This window comes from Telopea speciosissima, chromosome 8 (assembly GCF_018873765.1).
Source record: "Telopea speciosissima isolate NSW1024214 ecotype Mountain lineage chromosome 8, Tspe_v1, whole genome shotgun sequence".
NCBI lineage: Eukaryota > Viridiplantae > Streptophyta > Magnoliopsida > Proteales > Proteaceae > Telopea > Telopea speciosissima.
Genome location: NC_057923.1, coordinates 2,048,130 through 2,066,292, shown reverse-complemented (window position 1 = coordinate 2,066,292; position 18,163 = coordinate 2,048,130). Strand labels below are relative to the sequence as shown.

Sequence of the window (18,163 nt, the reverse complement as noted above, 5' to 3'; positions counted from 1 at the left end):
ACTCCTATGCTGGATCTTATAAGGAAACGGCTTCAACTTTGGAAGGGCAAACTTCTTTCTTATTCGGGTCGTCTGGTGCTTGTCAAGTCTGTCCTCCAAGCCTCCTACATTTATTGGTTAGGTATCTATGGGCTGCCTCATTCCATCATCAAGTCTGTGGAATCACTCATGTCTTCTTTTCTTTGGAAAGGCTCTGATGTTACCAGATTCCTTCGGCCTATCAGTTGGGACTCTGTGTGTCATCCTTTCGTGGAAGGAGGGTTGGGTATCAGAAGGATAAAGGATGTGAACCAAGCCGGCATTATCAAATTGTTGTGGAAGATTGTGTCGAAGGCAAAAAGTATTTGGGTGGAGTGGATATATTCAGGCCTTCTTCGTTCTGACTCTATCTGGACTGTCCATTTATCTTCTGATGCTTCTTGGACCTGGCGCAAAATTATGGATGTCCGACCCTTGGTTCTTGACTCTATCCAAACTCACATTGGTAATGGGAACTCCACTCAGCTTTGGTTAGATCACTGGCATCCTTTGGGAATCCTGATACATCATGTCAGCCCTAGATTGATCTATGGTTATGGGCTGCCTAGAAATGCCTTGGTGGCTGATATTCTTAATGCCGACAGATGGGACCCCCCTGATTCATCTACTCCAGCTCTAACCCCAATCTGAAACTTATTACCCTCTATTTCCAGAAGACCCTTCATAAGGGATGACTGTGTTTCTTGGCTGCCTAGTTCCATGGGTAAGTTCAGCTCCAAATCTGCTTGGGATCTTGTTAGAACTTAGAACTCGGCTCCCGCTCGTTCCTTGGAGGAAGCTCGTCTGGTTCAAGCACCACATTCCTAGGCACAGCTTCACAACTTGGAGAGTCTTCTCCAACTGTCTCCCAACGCAAGCTTTCCTCAGACATCGCCACATTATGGTTTCTCCCAATTGTGACCTTTGTTGGAATGCGATTGAAGATTCAAACCATCTCTTCTTTGAGTGCCCCTTCTCCCGCTCTATCTGGAAAGGGATCCTCTCCAAATGCTGGCCAAGAAATAGAAGGATTCTCCCTTTTGATCATGAATGGATTTGGGTTGACATGACCTTTGGTGGTTCTACTCTTTGTGACGTGATTGGGAAGATGGCTTTCTCAGCCTCCATTAGCCACATTTGGATGGAACGCAATCTTCGGAAATGGACCTCCAAATCCAGATCTGCTTATCAGATTTGGGAGTCCATCTCTTTTGAAATCAAATCTAAGCTTAGTTTGGTTGCTCCTACTTCTTGTATTGACACCCCAAGGAACAGACTAATTGTTGTTTCCTGGGGTCTTTCTTCTCTCTCCCTTATCCCAGCTGGCTCCCCTGTTTGAGCTTCTACTGCTGGTTCTTGTTTTCCTCCCTCCTTTTTGAGGGTTGCTTCTCTTTAGTATTGAAATTTTATTCACCCAAAAAAAGATAACATAAACTGACTAGGAAACTAAAATAATGATGGAAACTGACTCAAAACAGGACTGAACTAATAGAATCCTAATCCAGCCTAACTAAAACACTTAATAACAATTCAAATAAGGAAATAATGACACTTAACTAATCCCATATTCCTAGCCTCTATCCATATTATAGGGACATTAAAGTGGCCCATACAAAGAAAACCCATTGGATCAAAGGCCCAACACATACATAACCCAACCAAAAGCTTAATTCCAATAAAATATTCCCATTTAGGTTATCTGCATCACAAGCACAAAAATCCTGTTTCAAATTTCAGTCAGAATATTGCAATTTTAACTAGTACCAAGATTAGAATCATTCAGTAGTTTCCGCCAAAAACCAAATAAACTCAATTCAGCTCAATTAAGTTTCCTCCCAAGTTCAAATTAACTGAGTTTTGATTATTTTTTTTATTTGTACTGAATTTAATTTTCTTTACAGATTACACTGTGTTACAATACCATAATCTTGCAACTAGAACTAGGCAAAGAAAAAGAAAGAAGAAGAGAAATGATAGAGTTAAGGAGGATAGATTTTCTTATTATGAAAATCAACCCTCTTACATCTTATATAGACTCTCAAAAGAACATTGAAGTCTACCAACCACCACACTCCCACCTAACTTTGACAATGGAGCTCAACTTAACTTTGACAATGAAGGCAACCGCCCTTTGTTGACAATGGAGGCTCCCTTTGACATTCTAGTGTACCTAGTTGCATTACACACCTTAACAAGGATAAAGCAGAATATAAAACGAATAATAAGGGCAGAAGACAATTCTGCCCCTAATATTTGATATTTCAACACTCCCCCTCAAGCTGGAGCATATATATCAACCATGCTCAGCTTGTTACAAGACACACGAAAAGTAGGAGCAAACAAGGACTTGGTAAACATGTCCGCCAGTTGATCTGACGAAGATACAAAAGGAGTTTCAACCAGCTTCTTCAAGACAGCATCTTGAACAAAGTGACAATCCACTTGAATGTGTTTAGCCCTCTCATGGAAGATCGGGTTACTAGCAATGTATGTGGCAGCTTGATTGTCACAGTACATCTTCATCGGTGTTGGCATAGGAAAACCCATCTCAAGAAGCAAGGAGCGAATCCATATTAATTCAGCAGTAGTATGCGCCATGGCTCTATACTCTACTTCTACATTAGATCTGGCAATGGTAGTCTGTTTCTTACTACGTCATGTAACCAGGTTACCCCTTACAAAGGTACAATACCCTGTAGTAGAACGACGATTACTGGCTGAACCAGCCCAATCAGCATCAGAGTACGCCACCAACTCCATATGCCTATTAGGACGATAAACAAGTCCTTTACCTGGAGCACCTTTCAAATAACAAAGAATACGAACATCAACATCCCAATGTGCCTTCTGAGGAGACTGCATAAACTAACTAAGTACGCCAACGGTAAACGATATGTCCGGTCTTGTGACTATCAGATAAATTAACTTTCCAATCAAGCTCCTATAAGAGTACACGTCCTTGAGAAGTTCACCATCATTAACTCCAAATTTCTGATGAGGATCAGGAATATCCACTGGCTTTGAAGCAAGCACACCAGTGTCTGATAGTAGATCTAACACGTACTTTCTTTGGGAGAAACAGATCCCCTTTCTGCTTTTGATCACCTCAATACCCAGGAAATAATGAAGTTGGCCTACATCCTTAGTCTGAAAATGTTGTTGAAAATAAGCCTTGACTTTTGCAACACCAACTTCATCATTGCCTGTTACTATAATATCATCAACATATACCACCAGGACAACCAGCTTGTTAGCACGACAACGAACAAGACCAAATGATCAGAATAGCACTGAGAGAATCCACATGTGGTCACAATAGCACTAAACTTCTCGAACCAAGCTCGAGGAGACTGTTTAAGTCCTTAAATAGCTTTCTGCAACCTGCATACACGGCCACTATTTTCCCCCTGAGCAACATACCCTGGAGGTTGCTCCATATAAACCTCATCGAGTAAGTCACCATAGAGAAAAGCATTCTTAATATCGAGCTGAAATAAAGGCCAATCATAGTTAACAACCAAGGAAATAAGAACACGCACAAAATTCAACCGAGCAACATGAGAGAACGTCTCAAAGTAATCTACACCATAAGTATGGGTATACCCTTTAGCAACCAAACGGGCTTTTAGCCATTCAACCGACCTATCAGAATGGTACTTGACCGTATAAACCCGACACTTTACTAGGGCCTTACCAGGAGGTAAATCTACCAACCTCCAGGTGTTACAAGCCATAAGAGCATCCATCTCAACACCCATGGCAGCCTTCCATTCAGGTAGAGTAAGAGCTTCAGCATGAGTTCTAGGGACAGGATTAGTAGATAAAGACAGAGCAACACCATGAACAGACAATGGAAGACGTGATAAAGAAACAAACCGATCAATGGGGTACACGGCCAAGGATTTTTAGTACATGAGCATGTACTTTTATGATGGGCAATAGGCAAATCAATAACCGTGAGGACTAGGATCTGCACCAGAGGTTGACGTTGGTACATGAAGTGAAGGAGGTGGAGAAGTTACTTCCGAAATAGGTTGTCCCAGTGTCTTACAAATTTGGAGAGGGGGTTGCTGCCTGTCAGAGATGGGAACCAGGGATGGGATGGGAGGTCGGTTAAACTCAGTCCATGTGTCCTCAGACAATGTGGGAGGACTGGAAAAGTATGATGTGCTTTCAAAGAAGGTCACATCAGCACTAACAAAGTGTTTATGGGTAGTTGGGTCATAACAATGATAACCTTTCTAAGTACGAGAATACCCCAGAAAAAGGCACTTAATGGACCTAGGTGAAAACTTATCATCATGGGAATGTAAATTGTGAACAAAACACACACCCAAACACCCGGGGAAACAAGCTAAAAATTGGTAAGGTAGGGAATAAAATAGAGAACGGGGACTTGTCGGCAAGCAGAGAGAATGGCATACGGTTAATCAAATATCAAGCAATTAAAACAGCATCACACAAAAAAAGCTTGGGAACATGCATCTGAATCATAATGGCACGAACCACTTCTAGTAAATGTCGATTTTTACGTTCAAATACTCCATTTTGTTTTGGAGTATAGGAACAACTAGTCTAGTGAATCATGCCATTAGAGGTGCAAAAATCAGAAATTTCAGTTTGAACATACTCTAAAGCATTGTCAGAACGAAACTTTTGAACAGGTATGCTAAATTGAGTCTTTATTTCAGTGATAAAATTTTAAAAACAGATTAAAACTCTGAACGATCCTTCAAGAGGTACAACCAAGTAAGACGAGAATAATCGTCCACAAATGTGACAAAGTAACAAAAAACATGCCTATTACTTACCCGACAACGACCCCAAACATCAAAATGAACTAGGAAAAATAAACTAGGACTACAGTAGATGGTTTGAGAGGGAAAGGAAGCATGATGGTGCTTTCCCAACTCACAACCCTTACACTCTAATCTAACCAAAGACTTAAACTGCGGAAACAAAAGTTTTAACCTAGATAAAAACAAATGACCTAACCTACAGTGCCATTGAAAGGCAGACACCCTATCAACAGTTGTAGTAGCAGTGGAAGCAGTAGGGGCAGCATTAGACAGGTAGTACAGTCCATCTTTTTCATGCCCTCCACCAATCATATTCCCCGTGTGAAGATCCTAAAAAACACAGTATGAAGGAAAGAATGTTACTGAATAGCTGAGAGACTTAGTTAACTGACTAACCGACAAGAGGCTAACAGGAAATTTTGGAACATGCAACATAGCGGAGAGATTAAGAGAGGAGTTAATGGAAACTGTACCATGACCAGTGACTGGTGTAGGGATACGGGGTACCATCAGCAAGAATAACAGGTGAAGTGTGGGAATTAGGGGGAAGGGAACTAAAAAAAGTGAGCGTAATTGAGAAGGCAAGGATCCATGATAGAGGTAGGGGTACAGAGGCAGCCAGGAGGTTTGCCTAGAAGCAGCTAACATTGAAAGAGTGCGTAATAGCTCATTGATCGAGCGCACTTGCGCTGAAGATGAACGGGGCTAAGCGATCTGCCGAAGCTGTGGAATGTAAAAATGCATCAGTAGGGGAGCGTTCTACCTTAGAGGGAAGTTGGAGAAAGTTGCAATCAATAGGTCGACAAGCTTCCCTTCTCGAAAGGAAGTACGTGAAATTCTTTTTCCTTTCTGCAGGGACTAGGAGTGAAGCTGACGAAAGAATAGGGCAGCCCATGATGATTTTAGCTAAGAGAGCAGCTCCACTAAAAGACAGAACTCTCGCTTAAGAAAGCAAGACTTACCAGTCATATCAGTAGAGGCACTTGAATCAATGACCCAGGGTGTAGAAGTAGTAGTGAAGAAAACCGGTGTACCTGCCTGGGCCAAAGTAGCAACGGAAGAAGATGCCCCAGTGGATGTAGAGGTGGATGTCTCAAGACTCTGTAAGCGGTGCATCAACTGTTGAACCTCAACACGAAGGTTGGAGGTAGAACCATCACTAGTAGGTGGACCAGACTTGGTGTCACTAGGAGGAACTGTATCAGAACCATCATCAGAGTAGGCATGATTGGCCAACTGTTTAGCCCATTCGGAATTGCCATGCCTGGCCCAGCAAGTGTCAATGGTATAATTGGACTTGCCACAATAGGAGCACTGTCTAGGAGGACAATCACCTTACTGCCCAGCATTACTATGCCCTCCTGAACCACGTCTCTACCATCAGAATGACCACGACCACAACCACGACCAGCATTAAAGGCAGAATTATCCTTAGATAAGTATTCAAATTTGGCAAGAGGACCCATGTGTTGTATCCTGGAGAAAATGTCATTGAGAGTAGGGATAGTCTCCCCAGCAAACAAGTGGCCCTTTATGGCCTTTAGAGTAGGATTCAGACCAGCAAGGAAGAGAGATACATAGAACTCATTCCGTTGAGACTTGAGTTTCTCAACATTTGTAGTGATAGGCTGAAATACATTCAGCTCCTCAATCATACCTTTAAAGATATTGTAGTATTCTTGTACAGACTTGTCTGACTGCCGAAAAGAGAACAACTTCTCATACAAGTCATATATACGAGTCATATTCTTCTCCTGAGAATACATCTCCTTAAGGTCATCCCACACACCCTTGGCTGTCGTGTGAAACATGACGTTGGCAGCCACATCTGGCTCCATACTATTCCACAACCAGATCTACAAAATAGCATTATCCTTGACCCACACATTGTAGTACTTAGAATCAGAAGCAGGAGGATCAGAAGTAATGTAGCGTAGCTTATCTTTGGCAATAATATAAACCCAGACAGCTTGAGCCCATAGCAAATAATTAGAGCTGCCTTTCAGTTTAATAAAAGTAATTTGAACATTAACTGTATTGGTGGTAGGCTTGCCCTCAGCCATAGTAAGAGAAATAGCCAAAAAAATTAAATTTAACCAAAGATACAATCACCAACAGCAGCAAAAAACAATACCAGAGAAGGTGGAGATAAAAAAAACCAGAATTTGATGAAGGGCCAGAAAATTCAATAGAGGCAGTCAAGTAATGAATCCAAACCAACAAACAGATCACCAGTGGGGAGATCAATAGACATCCAAAGAAAAACCAAAAAAAAAATAACACCAACCTCACAATATCGATTGGTCAGGGTTTTAAGAGATCAATCTTCAATCACTACATACTGGAACTATAGTAGACAGATAAATAGCACTTCATAAATAAGATAAGAAGTGCTCACTTCATGGTAGAGGCAGCAATAGGTGGTTGCACACCACTGGAGATGAAACCAAGAAGAAGACCAGCAGAGAGAGAAGGAAAAAGACCAGGTCTGATACCATGTTACAATAAAAGAATCTTGCAACCAAACCTAGGCAAAGATAAAGAAAGAAGAAGAAAAATGATAGAGTTAAGGACGATAGATTTTCTTCTTATGAGAACCATCCCTCTTACATCTTATATAGACTCTCAAAAGAACATTGAAGTCTACCAACCACCACACTCCCACCGAACTTTGACAATGGAACTCAACTTAACTTTGACAATGAAGGCAACCTCCATTTGTTGACAATGGAGGCTTCCTTTGACATTCTAGTGTACCTAGTTACATTACAGACTTCAACAAGGGTAAAGCAGAATATAAAAGAAGTAATATGGGCAGAAGACAATTCTGACCCTAATACTCAACATTTCAACACACTGTAATGTGGCTCTTTAGAAGATAATGCATCACCACCCTGGAGTGGTGCCTCCACCACCACCAAGGGACCCCTCTCCACCCCCTTCCCCTTCGCTCTGCCCTCCTTCTCAAGTAGGCTTTCCCAAGTCCTCCCTCTTTGGTCAACCAAAACCCCTAGAAGAGGGTTTACCCCTGCACTTCGTGCCCCCTGCCACCATCAGCTCCTCTAAAGTAGCCCGATACAACTCTCATCTTTTGGTCAGTGAGGCTAGGAATTCCCCCTGCACTTCGTGCCCCCTGCCACCATTAGCTCCTCTAAAGTAGCCCGTTACAACTCTTATCTTTTGGTCAGTGAGGCTAAGAAGTGGGAAAACTACCTTGTTGGGCACTTCCTTGGCAAACATCCTCCTTTTCCCATTGTTAAATCTTCTCTTAACAAACAATGGAATCTACAGGGAAAATTAGAGACATACCTTTTCGACAACGGCTTCTTTACATTCAAATTTTCAGACAAAGGAGACAAATTACATGTACTTGAAGGAGGCCCTTGGAAGGTTGGTCGGAAGCCAGATCTCTTGAGACAATGGAATCTTTATCTCCAACTCAATCGCCTTGACATAAGCTCCATCCCCCTCTGGGTCTCTCTACTCGGTCTTCCACTGCACTTTTGGTGTGAAGATGGGCTAAGTTGCCAGAATCTGTGTAGAAGTCTCTGTTGATTCTCCCTTTCCTTCTTCCATTCTCGTTGTAGATGATGAAGGCTACTACTCTAAACAGATGGTTAGTTTCGACCGGTACCTCACTACACCACTGCTTCTAACTCCCTCGTGGACATACACCAACTATTCCCAGTGGTCTAACAAATCGCGAGTCTACCTGGGACCGATAGTCACAATCGGTTCCTGGCCTTGCGTTCTGTGGCAAACAATGCGGCCCTTGAGATACCTGTGGTTTATGCTACCATAGCTTCCCCCCTCTCCGGCCGACTTCCACCTGCTCCGCTGACATTGCTCCCTTTGGCCTGGGCATCCTCCAGGTAATGTTTTTGCCCCATCCTTCGATCCCTCGGTCAATAGGCTTGCTAGTTCCACCAGTTACAACCAGCCCTCTTCCCTGCAAGCCGAAGACGCCTCTCTCACCCTCGATTGTGCTGCTAACTGTACTCTCGAGGAGTCGAATCCCTCTGCAAATGATACTTACAGTCCCTATCAATTGATTTGTCACCATCCTTTGCAGATTTCTTCTACATCTATGGTTGCTTTTGTTTACTCTTCCAACCCTCCCTCTGTGCCTTATCCTTCTCCGCAGGTAACTCCTGTTGTCAACTCTCTAAGTGTGGGGTTTAACCCCTTTTCGATTCCTTGATCATCCCTCCCCCTCTCTTGCCCCTTCCCAATGCAACCCCTGGTATGGCGCCCCCGTTTGCAATTATTCCTTCTTTGCTCATTCCCTCTCCGTTGCTCGATCCCGCTAACCTTAATGGGCCAGCCACTTCGCTCGACCCGCACATCTCTCTTGCCATCCCTTTTGGCTCATCGAACCTTTCCCTTTACCCATCTCTCTTGGCCCCCCCATCTTTGGGCACTAACTCTTCTACTGGGCTGAGTCTTCCTTCGCCCCAACCCAAAGCCCATCCATCTCCCTCCGATCCCCTCTAGCCACCTATTGTCTCCCTCCCCCCCTTGAGTTTATCATCGGTGCAACACCATCTCTCCTCATCCTAAGGAGCGGCCCTACAGAGACTATTCATTGCCCAACAATGAGAAAATTTTGCCTCTAAGCATGGATATCAGAGGTCATGCCCTCGGTCATGGAATTTCGGATTCTTCTACTACAACTCCTTGGTATAGTTCGAGAACTAGCGAGATCTCGTTTTTTTGAGAAGTCGAGTCGAGTTGGTATACGAGTTAAAAAATTACACTTTCTCGGTCGAGAACTCGGGTAACTCGAGATCTCGGGTCGACCCAGATCTCGACCCATCTACCTCTTTAAAAGTCACCTCACTCGACAGAACTTGATAGAACTAGATAGAACTTGATTGAGTTTTGTCCAAAAGCTGTTTTCTTCCCCATTTGAAGGCTGTGACTCATTTTAGCTCTGGATTTGAAGTTGTAACGTGCGGGAGAGTTGATTCATCTCAAATTTGAAGGATTCAACTACACATCTTCAAGATTCATCTCAAATTTGAAGGATTCAACTCTTATATGCTTGCAATGGAGCACTACATGCAACAGTGCAGCAACACTATGTCATGGGAAGACTATGTGGCATTACTGGGGACTGAATACTTGATTCAAACTCAGTTTATGTGATGATTGTTGTAACTTGTAACATTGTTAAACAGTTTGATGTATCACTTTAACATTTCTAATGCTTATTTAAGTTGTTTAGCTATTAATTGAATGTTTTGCTTGCTTTCTATTTCTAAATTATGTGTAGAGTATGGTACTTTAGTACGTCGTCACCTACCAACTTAGGGTCCGAAGTAAAACTCCTATTTGGCATAAAATAGGCTGATTACCAAGTTTCAGACCCAAACTAGGTCTAAAACCCACCGAGTTGAGGTTTCGAGTTGAAAAAAAAAATGCTCCAACTCGACCGAGATCTCGGTTTTTCCCAGGTTCGAGTTGGGGTCGAGTTCCGAGTTTTAATACCTTGCTCCTAGGTAGAGCGATTCTGTTGTGTTGGTCCTGATTGTCTCTGTGTGGTCTGGCTTTCCCTTGGTAGTGTGTTGTGGTTGGTTGGGGTTTTTCCCCTTTCTTTTGTAGGCCCTTGCCTTCCCCTTTGTATTGACAGGGCCTTGTAATCGGTTTCTAATTGTATGTTCTTTCCTCCTCCCCCCCCCCCTTTTTCTTTCCTATGGTAATGAATTTTTTTAGTCACCCAAAAAAAAATTTTAACTGAATTTCCTCCCAAGTTCCCAACTAAATGGTGTAGGCTATTCAATCAAAAATTCAAAATCAAATTAAGCCATTAAAATTTAAAGGGATAGGTTGAAATCACCCAAATCAAATTCCATTCCAACTGCAAATGGAATCAGGATTCAAGTCAATTTGAATCCTTTCTCAAAGTTAATTTTTGAAAATCCAACCAACAAGCCATAAATCTGATCGGTTGATTCAGAAGGTGGCAAAAGGAAGACTCATCGAGAAAGTGAATAAAATTAAAATTAAAAAAATGGTAATAATAAGTTTCATGTATCAAGCGACACCAAACATGCCTATCTTGTTAATTTCACCTATATGGTGTTTTTAAACAATGTGTTTCAGATTATTAACACAATGTTCAACTCTCACCTGCCACCATCTCGACGAACATAAGGAAAATCGGACCCATTAAGCTGTGCACATGCACAAGCCTTTGAATCAATACAGGTACCTTTGCAATTGCAACCAGGGGCACTTATGGGAAGCTTCACAGTATCCGCAATTTGTATGGACTTTGTATATGTAAAACCTATATGTTGGAAGTCCATTAATTCAGAGAAGCATTGCCATTGCTAGCATGAACACAAGGCCACCATAAATTGTAACAGAAAAAATAGGTGAGATAGAACAGCACACCAGTGCCAGTAAATGGAGAGCAAAGGAACACATGCAGCAACGGCGAGAAAAAAAATATAGCAAAGCACACTTCAGTAACAGTAAAAAACAGAGAGATATTTTTTAAATAAATATTGCCAAGCTCCCTGTCAGTAACAGCAAAAGAAAAAGAGATATTTTTGAAGTTATAACATATAACCCGTCCAAAAAAAAAACAGTAATAAAAGAGCATGCCATAAACTTTGCAATAAGAGCAGAAATCTGAGAAGCACAGAAAAACCAAAGAACCAAAAAGAACAGAAGGTAAGCCTATCATGAATGATAAGTGTAACTTGCAAGTAATTAGCACATTGTATGGATGACTTTAATTCTTATTATGTAATATATTGAGCCTTATTATAAATAAGACTGACTGGTACGATAGGAGAGCACACTCTCTATCATTCAGCTTTCTCTCCATTCTCTTCTTCTGGTTATCAAGAGTTGGTATTGTTTCATGGTATCAAAGCACATCTAATAATCAGTATTAATCCTTGAATCTGGTTTTGCAAGTCGAGAAAGTTCCTTTTTTGAAGGTTGCAGCAACCTATGCTGCCTATTATTTATTTAAGCCCTAGTTGATGGTGATATAAGGATAAACTAGGGTCTTTTTTATCTGTTTACAGATTAACATGGACTGATCAGTCGATAGGCCAGAGTTGATTGCCCATTCAAGCTTGCAGCAGTCCAGAATTTTCTCTTTTGGAGAATTTTTACGATCTTAAATTACTGCATAACTATCCAGCAGATCATCCTCAGTTTTTCAGGGTTCATTAACCCCTTTTGGAAGACCACTCACCTACATCTGAAGCTGATCAGCCTTGCTGATCTTATTTATTTGGTATTCTCTATCACTCCATGTGGTACCCTGTTTTGGGGTAGGCTTTCAGAATGTTAGTTTTTATAATTAATTTTAATCTGTACTCTTTTTTTTTGGGGTGGGGGTGAATAAAGAATTCATTACCAAGGAGAAAGGAGATACAGGGGGGCCCTATAGAGGGAAAAGAAAAACAAATACAACAAAACCTAGGCCGATCTACAATCCTCAGGGAACAGGACAGGAGACCTGCTAAACAGAAAGTGCGAGACCCCAAGAGACAATAATATGCTTTTTCCTTGGGGAATCAATACAACGAGAGGAGACAGAAGAAAGCTTGCTTATAATTTCAAAGGAGAAGTAATTTGGGCTCCTGTTACCTCGGGTCTTTTCAGCTCCAAAACGGCCTGGGACCTAACCTCGTGGCTCCTTTACTCCTTGGCGTAAGCTCACGTGGTTCAAAAACCATATTCCCCGCCACTGCTTCACTGTCTGGCAGGCCATATCTAAATCTTTCCCAACACAGTCTTTCCTCATCCACCGCCACATCAATGTCTCCTCCTCTTTCTGTCTTTGTTGGAATGCTGTGGAAGACATTGATCATCTCATCTTTGCTTGCCCTTTTCCGCTACCATTTGGAAAGGGGTGCTAACCAAACGTTGGTCAAGAAATCGTAGGATCCTTCCTTTCCAAAGGGAGTGGATTTGGGTGGACATGTCAATTGCCGGTTCTTCAATTTGTGATATTGTGGGCAAGTCTGCTTTCAATGCCGCTATCAACCATATTTGGATGGAGTAGAATCTCAGGCATTCCAAACTTCAGAAAGCTGGGGAGAGGAGATAGCCGGAGGGCCCCAATCACCAAGGGAATAATATCTGAAACCATATATTGTTTAGAGAGACCCAAAGTATAGATGGTTTTGGCACTAATGGAGTAAAGGAGAATGCCCATAGGGCGCCAATGGCCAAGCCAAAGAGAGGTGGTGGCATCATCCTCAATTTGGGAAGAGATGGCCCATATAAAAGAATGCTTAAGCTTCAAAATCTTCCTCCAAACCCAAGATGATTCTGATGAGGTAGGGATAGTCCAAATAGAATCCAAATGGAGGAGGCCAGAATATACCCAATCAACCCAGATACTTTTCTTCTTGGATGCAAACTTCTAGATCAACTTGATAATACCAACTGAATTGACTTTTTTTTTAATTTTGCGAAGATCAAGACCCCCCTCCTCCTTGGGGAGACAAACATCAGCCTAGCTGATGGGTGGAGAAATCTAGGGGGCATCTGATCCTTTCCAAAGAAAGGGGGCAGCCATAAGAGTCTCCAATTCTTAGTTGATGGAGTGCAGCAGACTAAAGATACCAAACCAAACAATGTAGGAAGACTGAAGGACTGCTCGAATCAAAACCAAGTGTCCCGCATAATACAAAAGCTTGCCTTTCCAAAGCTGAAGCTTCTTTTTGTTGAGGTCTAAAATAGGAGTGCAATGGTGAGCGGTCAATCTAGCAGATATCAAAGGTAAACCTAAGTACTTGACCGGCAATTGGCCAATGGTGAAACCAGTCACCTAAGTCAAACTGGCTTTATCCACATCAGAGACTCCAGACAAGAACAGGAGAGATTTCTCAGGGTTGATGCAAAGACCTAACAAATCCTTGGAGACAAGATATAATGGTCACAAGGGTGAAAATAGAAGCTTTGGAGAAGATCATGAGATCATCTGCAAAAGTAAGGTGAGATACCTTGAGAGCCTCACATTTGGGGATGGGAGAGATCTAAGCTACAGGTCAGTGCAAGAGTGCAAACTTTTGAATAGGGCTTCTAGAGCAAGAGTGAAAAGGGGGAGAGGGGGCACACCCTACCCATTACCAACCGAAGATGCAAAGTAACCCGTTGGACTGCCATTTACCAACACTGAGAAGCATGGGGAGAAGATGCTGTGGTAGATCCAATTAACAGAAACTAGGGGAAATCCATTTTGAGAAAAATCTTGGATATAAAATCCCATCTTAAGGAGTTGAAAGCTTTGTGGATATCTATCTTCATAAGGGCTGCAGGCAAATGAGATTTTCTCTCAAAATCTTTGACAATCTCATTGCAAAGGAGAATGTTGTTTGAGATGCTCCTACCAGCAATAAAAACCAACTGATTATCCCTGACAATCAAATCCACAACTGACTTGAGCTGGTTGGCTATAACTTTGGCAACAAACTTATACATGAGGTTGCAGATAGATATGGGCATGAACTCAGACATGGTGGAAGCACCTTCCTTCATGAGGATGAGGCATAGAAGGTGTGGTTGATCCCCTAGATCCGGCTTGGGTTGAAGAAGAAGCTTTAGATGACCTGGGATGAAGCCTAGGAAGATCTGCACAATGTCTTAAAATAATAAACAGCCTCTTGATTTAATATCCTTCACACTATAGAGTTGTAATTTGTTCTAGACTTCATTGATCTATGGAAGTAAGCTGAGTTAGAATCTCCAATCTCCAACTATTTAATCATTGATTTTTTGTTCAAGGGAGACAACTTTTTCTTCATCCTCCAGGAGGGCAATGTGGTGCCAGATTGGAGTCTCACTTGAATAGCTGATAACTTATTTCTGTAATCTAGAACCCTCAAAGATATATTCCCAAATGAGGTAGAGTTCCACATCTGAAGAGCCCTTTTAACATTCCCAAGTATACTGGCAAAAGCAATGAGGGGAGTATAAAAGGCTTGGACAGGCTTATCCCAAGCTTCCTTAACAACGGTGAGAAAGGCCGGGTGAGAGGACTACATGTCAAAATATTTGAATGGTTTAGGATCAAAGGAAATGTAAGGAGGGACAAGCAGGGAGGTAGAGCAGTCGTCAGAGATATTTGGGGTGTCAAAGGTGGCGTGGGAGGATGGGAAGGAGGAAAGCCAAGCTTCATTAACCAAAACCCTGTCCAATTTACAAGCAAAATGAGAATCTCAGCTTCTTCTGTTGTGCCAAGAATATTTGGGGCCTGACCACCTCAAATCATTCACACCAATATCCTCAATACAATCATTAGATGCTACATCAGAGGCCGAATCCAGATGGACACTTTTCATGGGCATAATGGAAAACATTGAAATCTCCTCCCAAGCCCAAGGAACAGATCCAATCTGGCGAGCAATATAGCGGAGATCATTCCAAAGGGGTAGTCTCTTTGAATGGCTATTAGGAGCATATATGGTTGTAAAGTAGAAACCGGAGTTCCCAAAGAAATTTGAGATCTTGAGATGGAGGGATTGAGAGGAGGAGGAATGAAGGGTAGATTGGATTTTTGTGGGGTCCCAAAGGAACCAAAGACAACCATTCCGGTGGTGGGAGTAGATAGAAATGGGGGTCCAACCAGGGGCAATGGAAGAAGCAATGGGGAGGCATTAGATTCTTTGACTCTAATTTCAATGATACAACAAAAGACAAAGTGATGAGCCTTAATGCGAGAACGAACTTCAGCGTGCTTGGAAGGGGAATTGAGGCCCCTGGAGTTCTATACAACGCCTTGGTTCATTGGGAATTAAGAGGAGGGTGCAACACATACCCCTCAAATGAAGGGTTGGAGAGACCAGCGGGAGACAAAGAGCTACTACAATGTCGCCGGAGATAAGCATGGGTAGGGGGCAATGTCACCAGGGGTTGAAAGGGCCGTGTTGAGTAGGGTCATGACTCAGCTGAGGGACCAGACCTGGGACCTCAAGAGAAGAAGCATTAAATCCAAGAGCATGGGCTGAGGGGAGAGTGGGACAGGTGGGCCCGAAGGATGAGTGGTTAGGGTGAGAAGGGCCTAATTTGAGCCCAGACCGAGATACCACCCGAATGGAAATAGGATATGAAAGAGTGGAAGCCTGTAAAGAGGTGGGGCCCTCAGGCAGCACAATGTTGGAAGTGGAAACCAAAGAAAAACTGGGACCCATAACAGGGGACGAAGTTGGAGTGTGCAAAAGGGGGGAAAAGAGATTTGGGGAGGGGATGTTGACAAAGGAGACTACCATTGAAGCAGGAGGCAAAGCTTGTTGGGTGAGTCGAGAAAGCACAAAGGAGGATCAAGCGGCAGAGGATTTGAGTTGCGAGGAGACTGCAGAGGATTCCAATAGAGAGCAACTGGTTGAGGGATCAAGAGGAGCCAAAATGCGTCCGACGACTAGCCCTTGGTAGACCTCGGCTAACAGAGCGATAACCAATGGGGGTGATTGAGCCCAGAAGGGGGAGAAGGATTGCTAGAGGGATGATGCCTTGTGGTGACGGTTGTGGTAGAGGGTTTGGGAGGAGGTGATCCACGACTTCATCTTCTATATCCATCGGAGGAAAACAAAGGGAGGATTTATGGCCAAATAACTTGCAAACCAAACAGTAAGGGGGGGCTCCATTCATAGGCGATCTTTTGCTGGAATGACTGGCCATCATCTTCATTGATTGTAATATATGTAGGCAGGGGGTCATCTGCAGAGACCTCAATACAAATGCGAGCATTAGCCAGGCGGTCCTTTCTCATAGTTAAAATATTAGAGTATAGTGGGTCCCCAATACAGAACCAACTATACTGAGACCATCGGAACACCAGAAATGGAGGGGAAAGCCAGGGAATGAAATCCAGAGGGGAATGTAGTTTAGATCCACAAGTTGCAATTGGAGGTGGAGGTTCCATTGCCGGAGAAAGCTAGGCTTGCATCCAACATTTGTCCAAGCATATTGAGATCAATTGTCATTTTGTGAGAAATACAGTTATGCAAAAGCTTGTCTCAACTCCATTCGTCAGCCCCACCAATCAACTTAGTGATATGTTTACAAAGATGTTGTTTCGACCTGCGTTTCTTGGTGGCTGTTCCAAGCTGGGTATGGGAGATATGTATACTCCATCTCGAGGGGAGTGTTAGAGTCTAGGTTGGAAGTCCATGGACCTCTGTATCGTGGGAGTATGTTCATTGTCTATGTGTTTTAAATTCTCGTTAGTTTCTTCTTATTGTTTTCCTATAGTAATTAGGTTCTAGTTTCCTATTTTGATTGGTCTTTACTCTTTAGGAATAGCTAGCTAAGAGTCTGAGTTTCATTCTTATCATGTAATCTGTGGAGACTTATTATAAATAACACTGACTGGTATAATACGAGAACTCACTCTCTATCGTCCAGCTTTTTTACCATTCTCTTCTTCTTCCCATCAAGGTTTGGTACTGATTCACAGCGAAAAGAAAGAGAGAACACACTCAATGTGTAAAGTATTAGAAAGCTAACCACCAAGTAGTTGGTGAAAGCAATGATTATTTAGTTTTCTCGTGTTTCATTTTTTTTATCTCCAACAGTAAACCAAAAGAAGTGAAAATAACCGAACTATATTTTTTCCCAACCAAATGGGCTTGGCTAAATGAATCTTGTTTCACCATTGAACACTCTTTAAAGCCATATTTGTTGTTACTAATTCATCCCAATTAATCTTTGCCTACCCTGATTCTTTTTTCTCCTCTAGCCTGCAAACTGGAACTCCTAATTGGTGAATGAAATTGGTTCCGTCATACATGTCCTAACCTTCTCAAATGACTCTCCTTCAACTTGTCACCTACCAAGACCAATCCTAAAACACATCTAATGTGTTTGTTTCGTATTTTATCTCTCTTCTGGTTTTGCCGCTCATCCACACCTCAACCTCCTCAACTCAGCTACACTTATTGTATTTATGTGCTGTTTCTTTATTTCCAAACACTAAAGATAAGTAAAAATCAAATAAAAGTAAAGAACATGCATAACTCTACGGTATAAATTTCATCATGTATGCATTCATGCATGGTTCGAAGGATGAGGATCAGGGGTTGGGGATTGGATCGTTCCAAGCCAATCCCACTTGGAGATTGGATGATCCACACGTGGATCGGACAATTCACATGGGATCAGTCCCAGTCAATATAAATCTCGATCAGGCACTCCAAACTGTATAGGCCAGTCCTTTGAAATCATGAATGTGTCCATACCAATGCCTACATATGTCAGCTATAGTAAGGGAGAATCCAAGATGGTTATATGATGCTCAGAGACAAAAAACATGAGCTAAAAACTGGTTGACTGAACGGAGAGCAGGAAGACAACACACACTAACATTAACTTCA

The 18,163-nt window shown here is 42.4% G+C and overlaps 1 protein-coding gene across 1 annotated transcript in view; it reads right to left on the bottom strand.

Moving 5' to 3' along the window:
* The window catches only part of LOC122638386 (histone-lysine N-methyltransferase, H3 lysine-9 specific SUVH4-like), a 108,866-nt gene that overhangs the window by 16,774 nt on the left and 73,929 nt on the right, over positions 1 to 18,163 (bottom strand). The window contains exon 12 of the mRNA XM_043831322.1: positions 10,950 to 11,109. Within this exon, the coding sequence (XP_043687257.1) occupies positions 10,950 to 11,109 (160 nt within the window). The remainder of the gene's footprint in view (positions 1 to 10,949; positions 11,110 to 18,163) is intronic.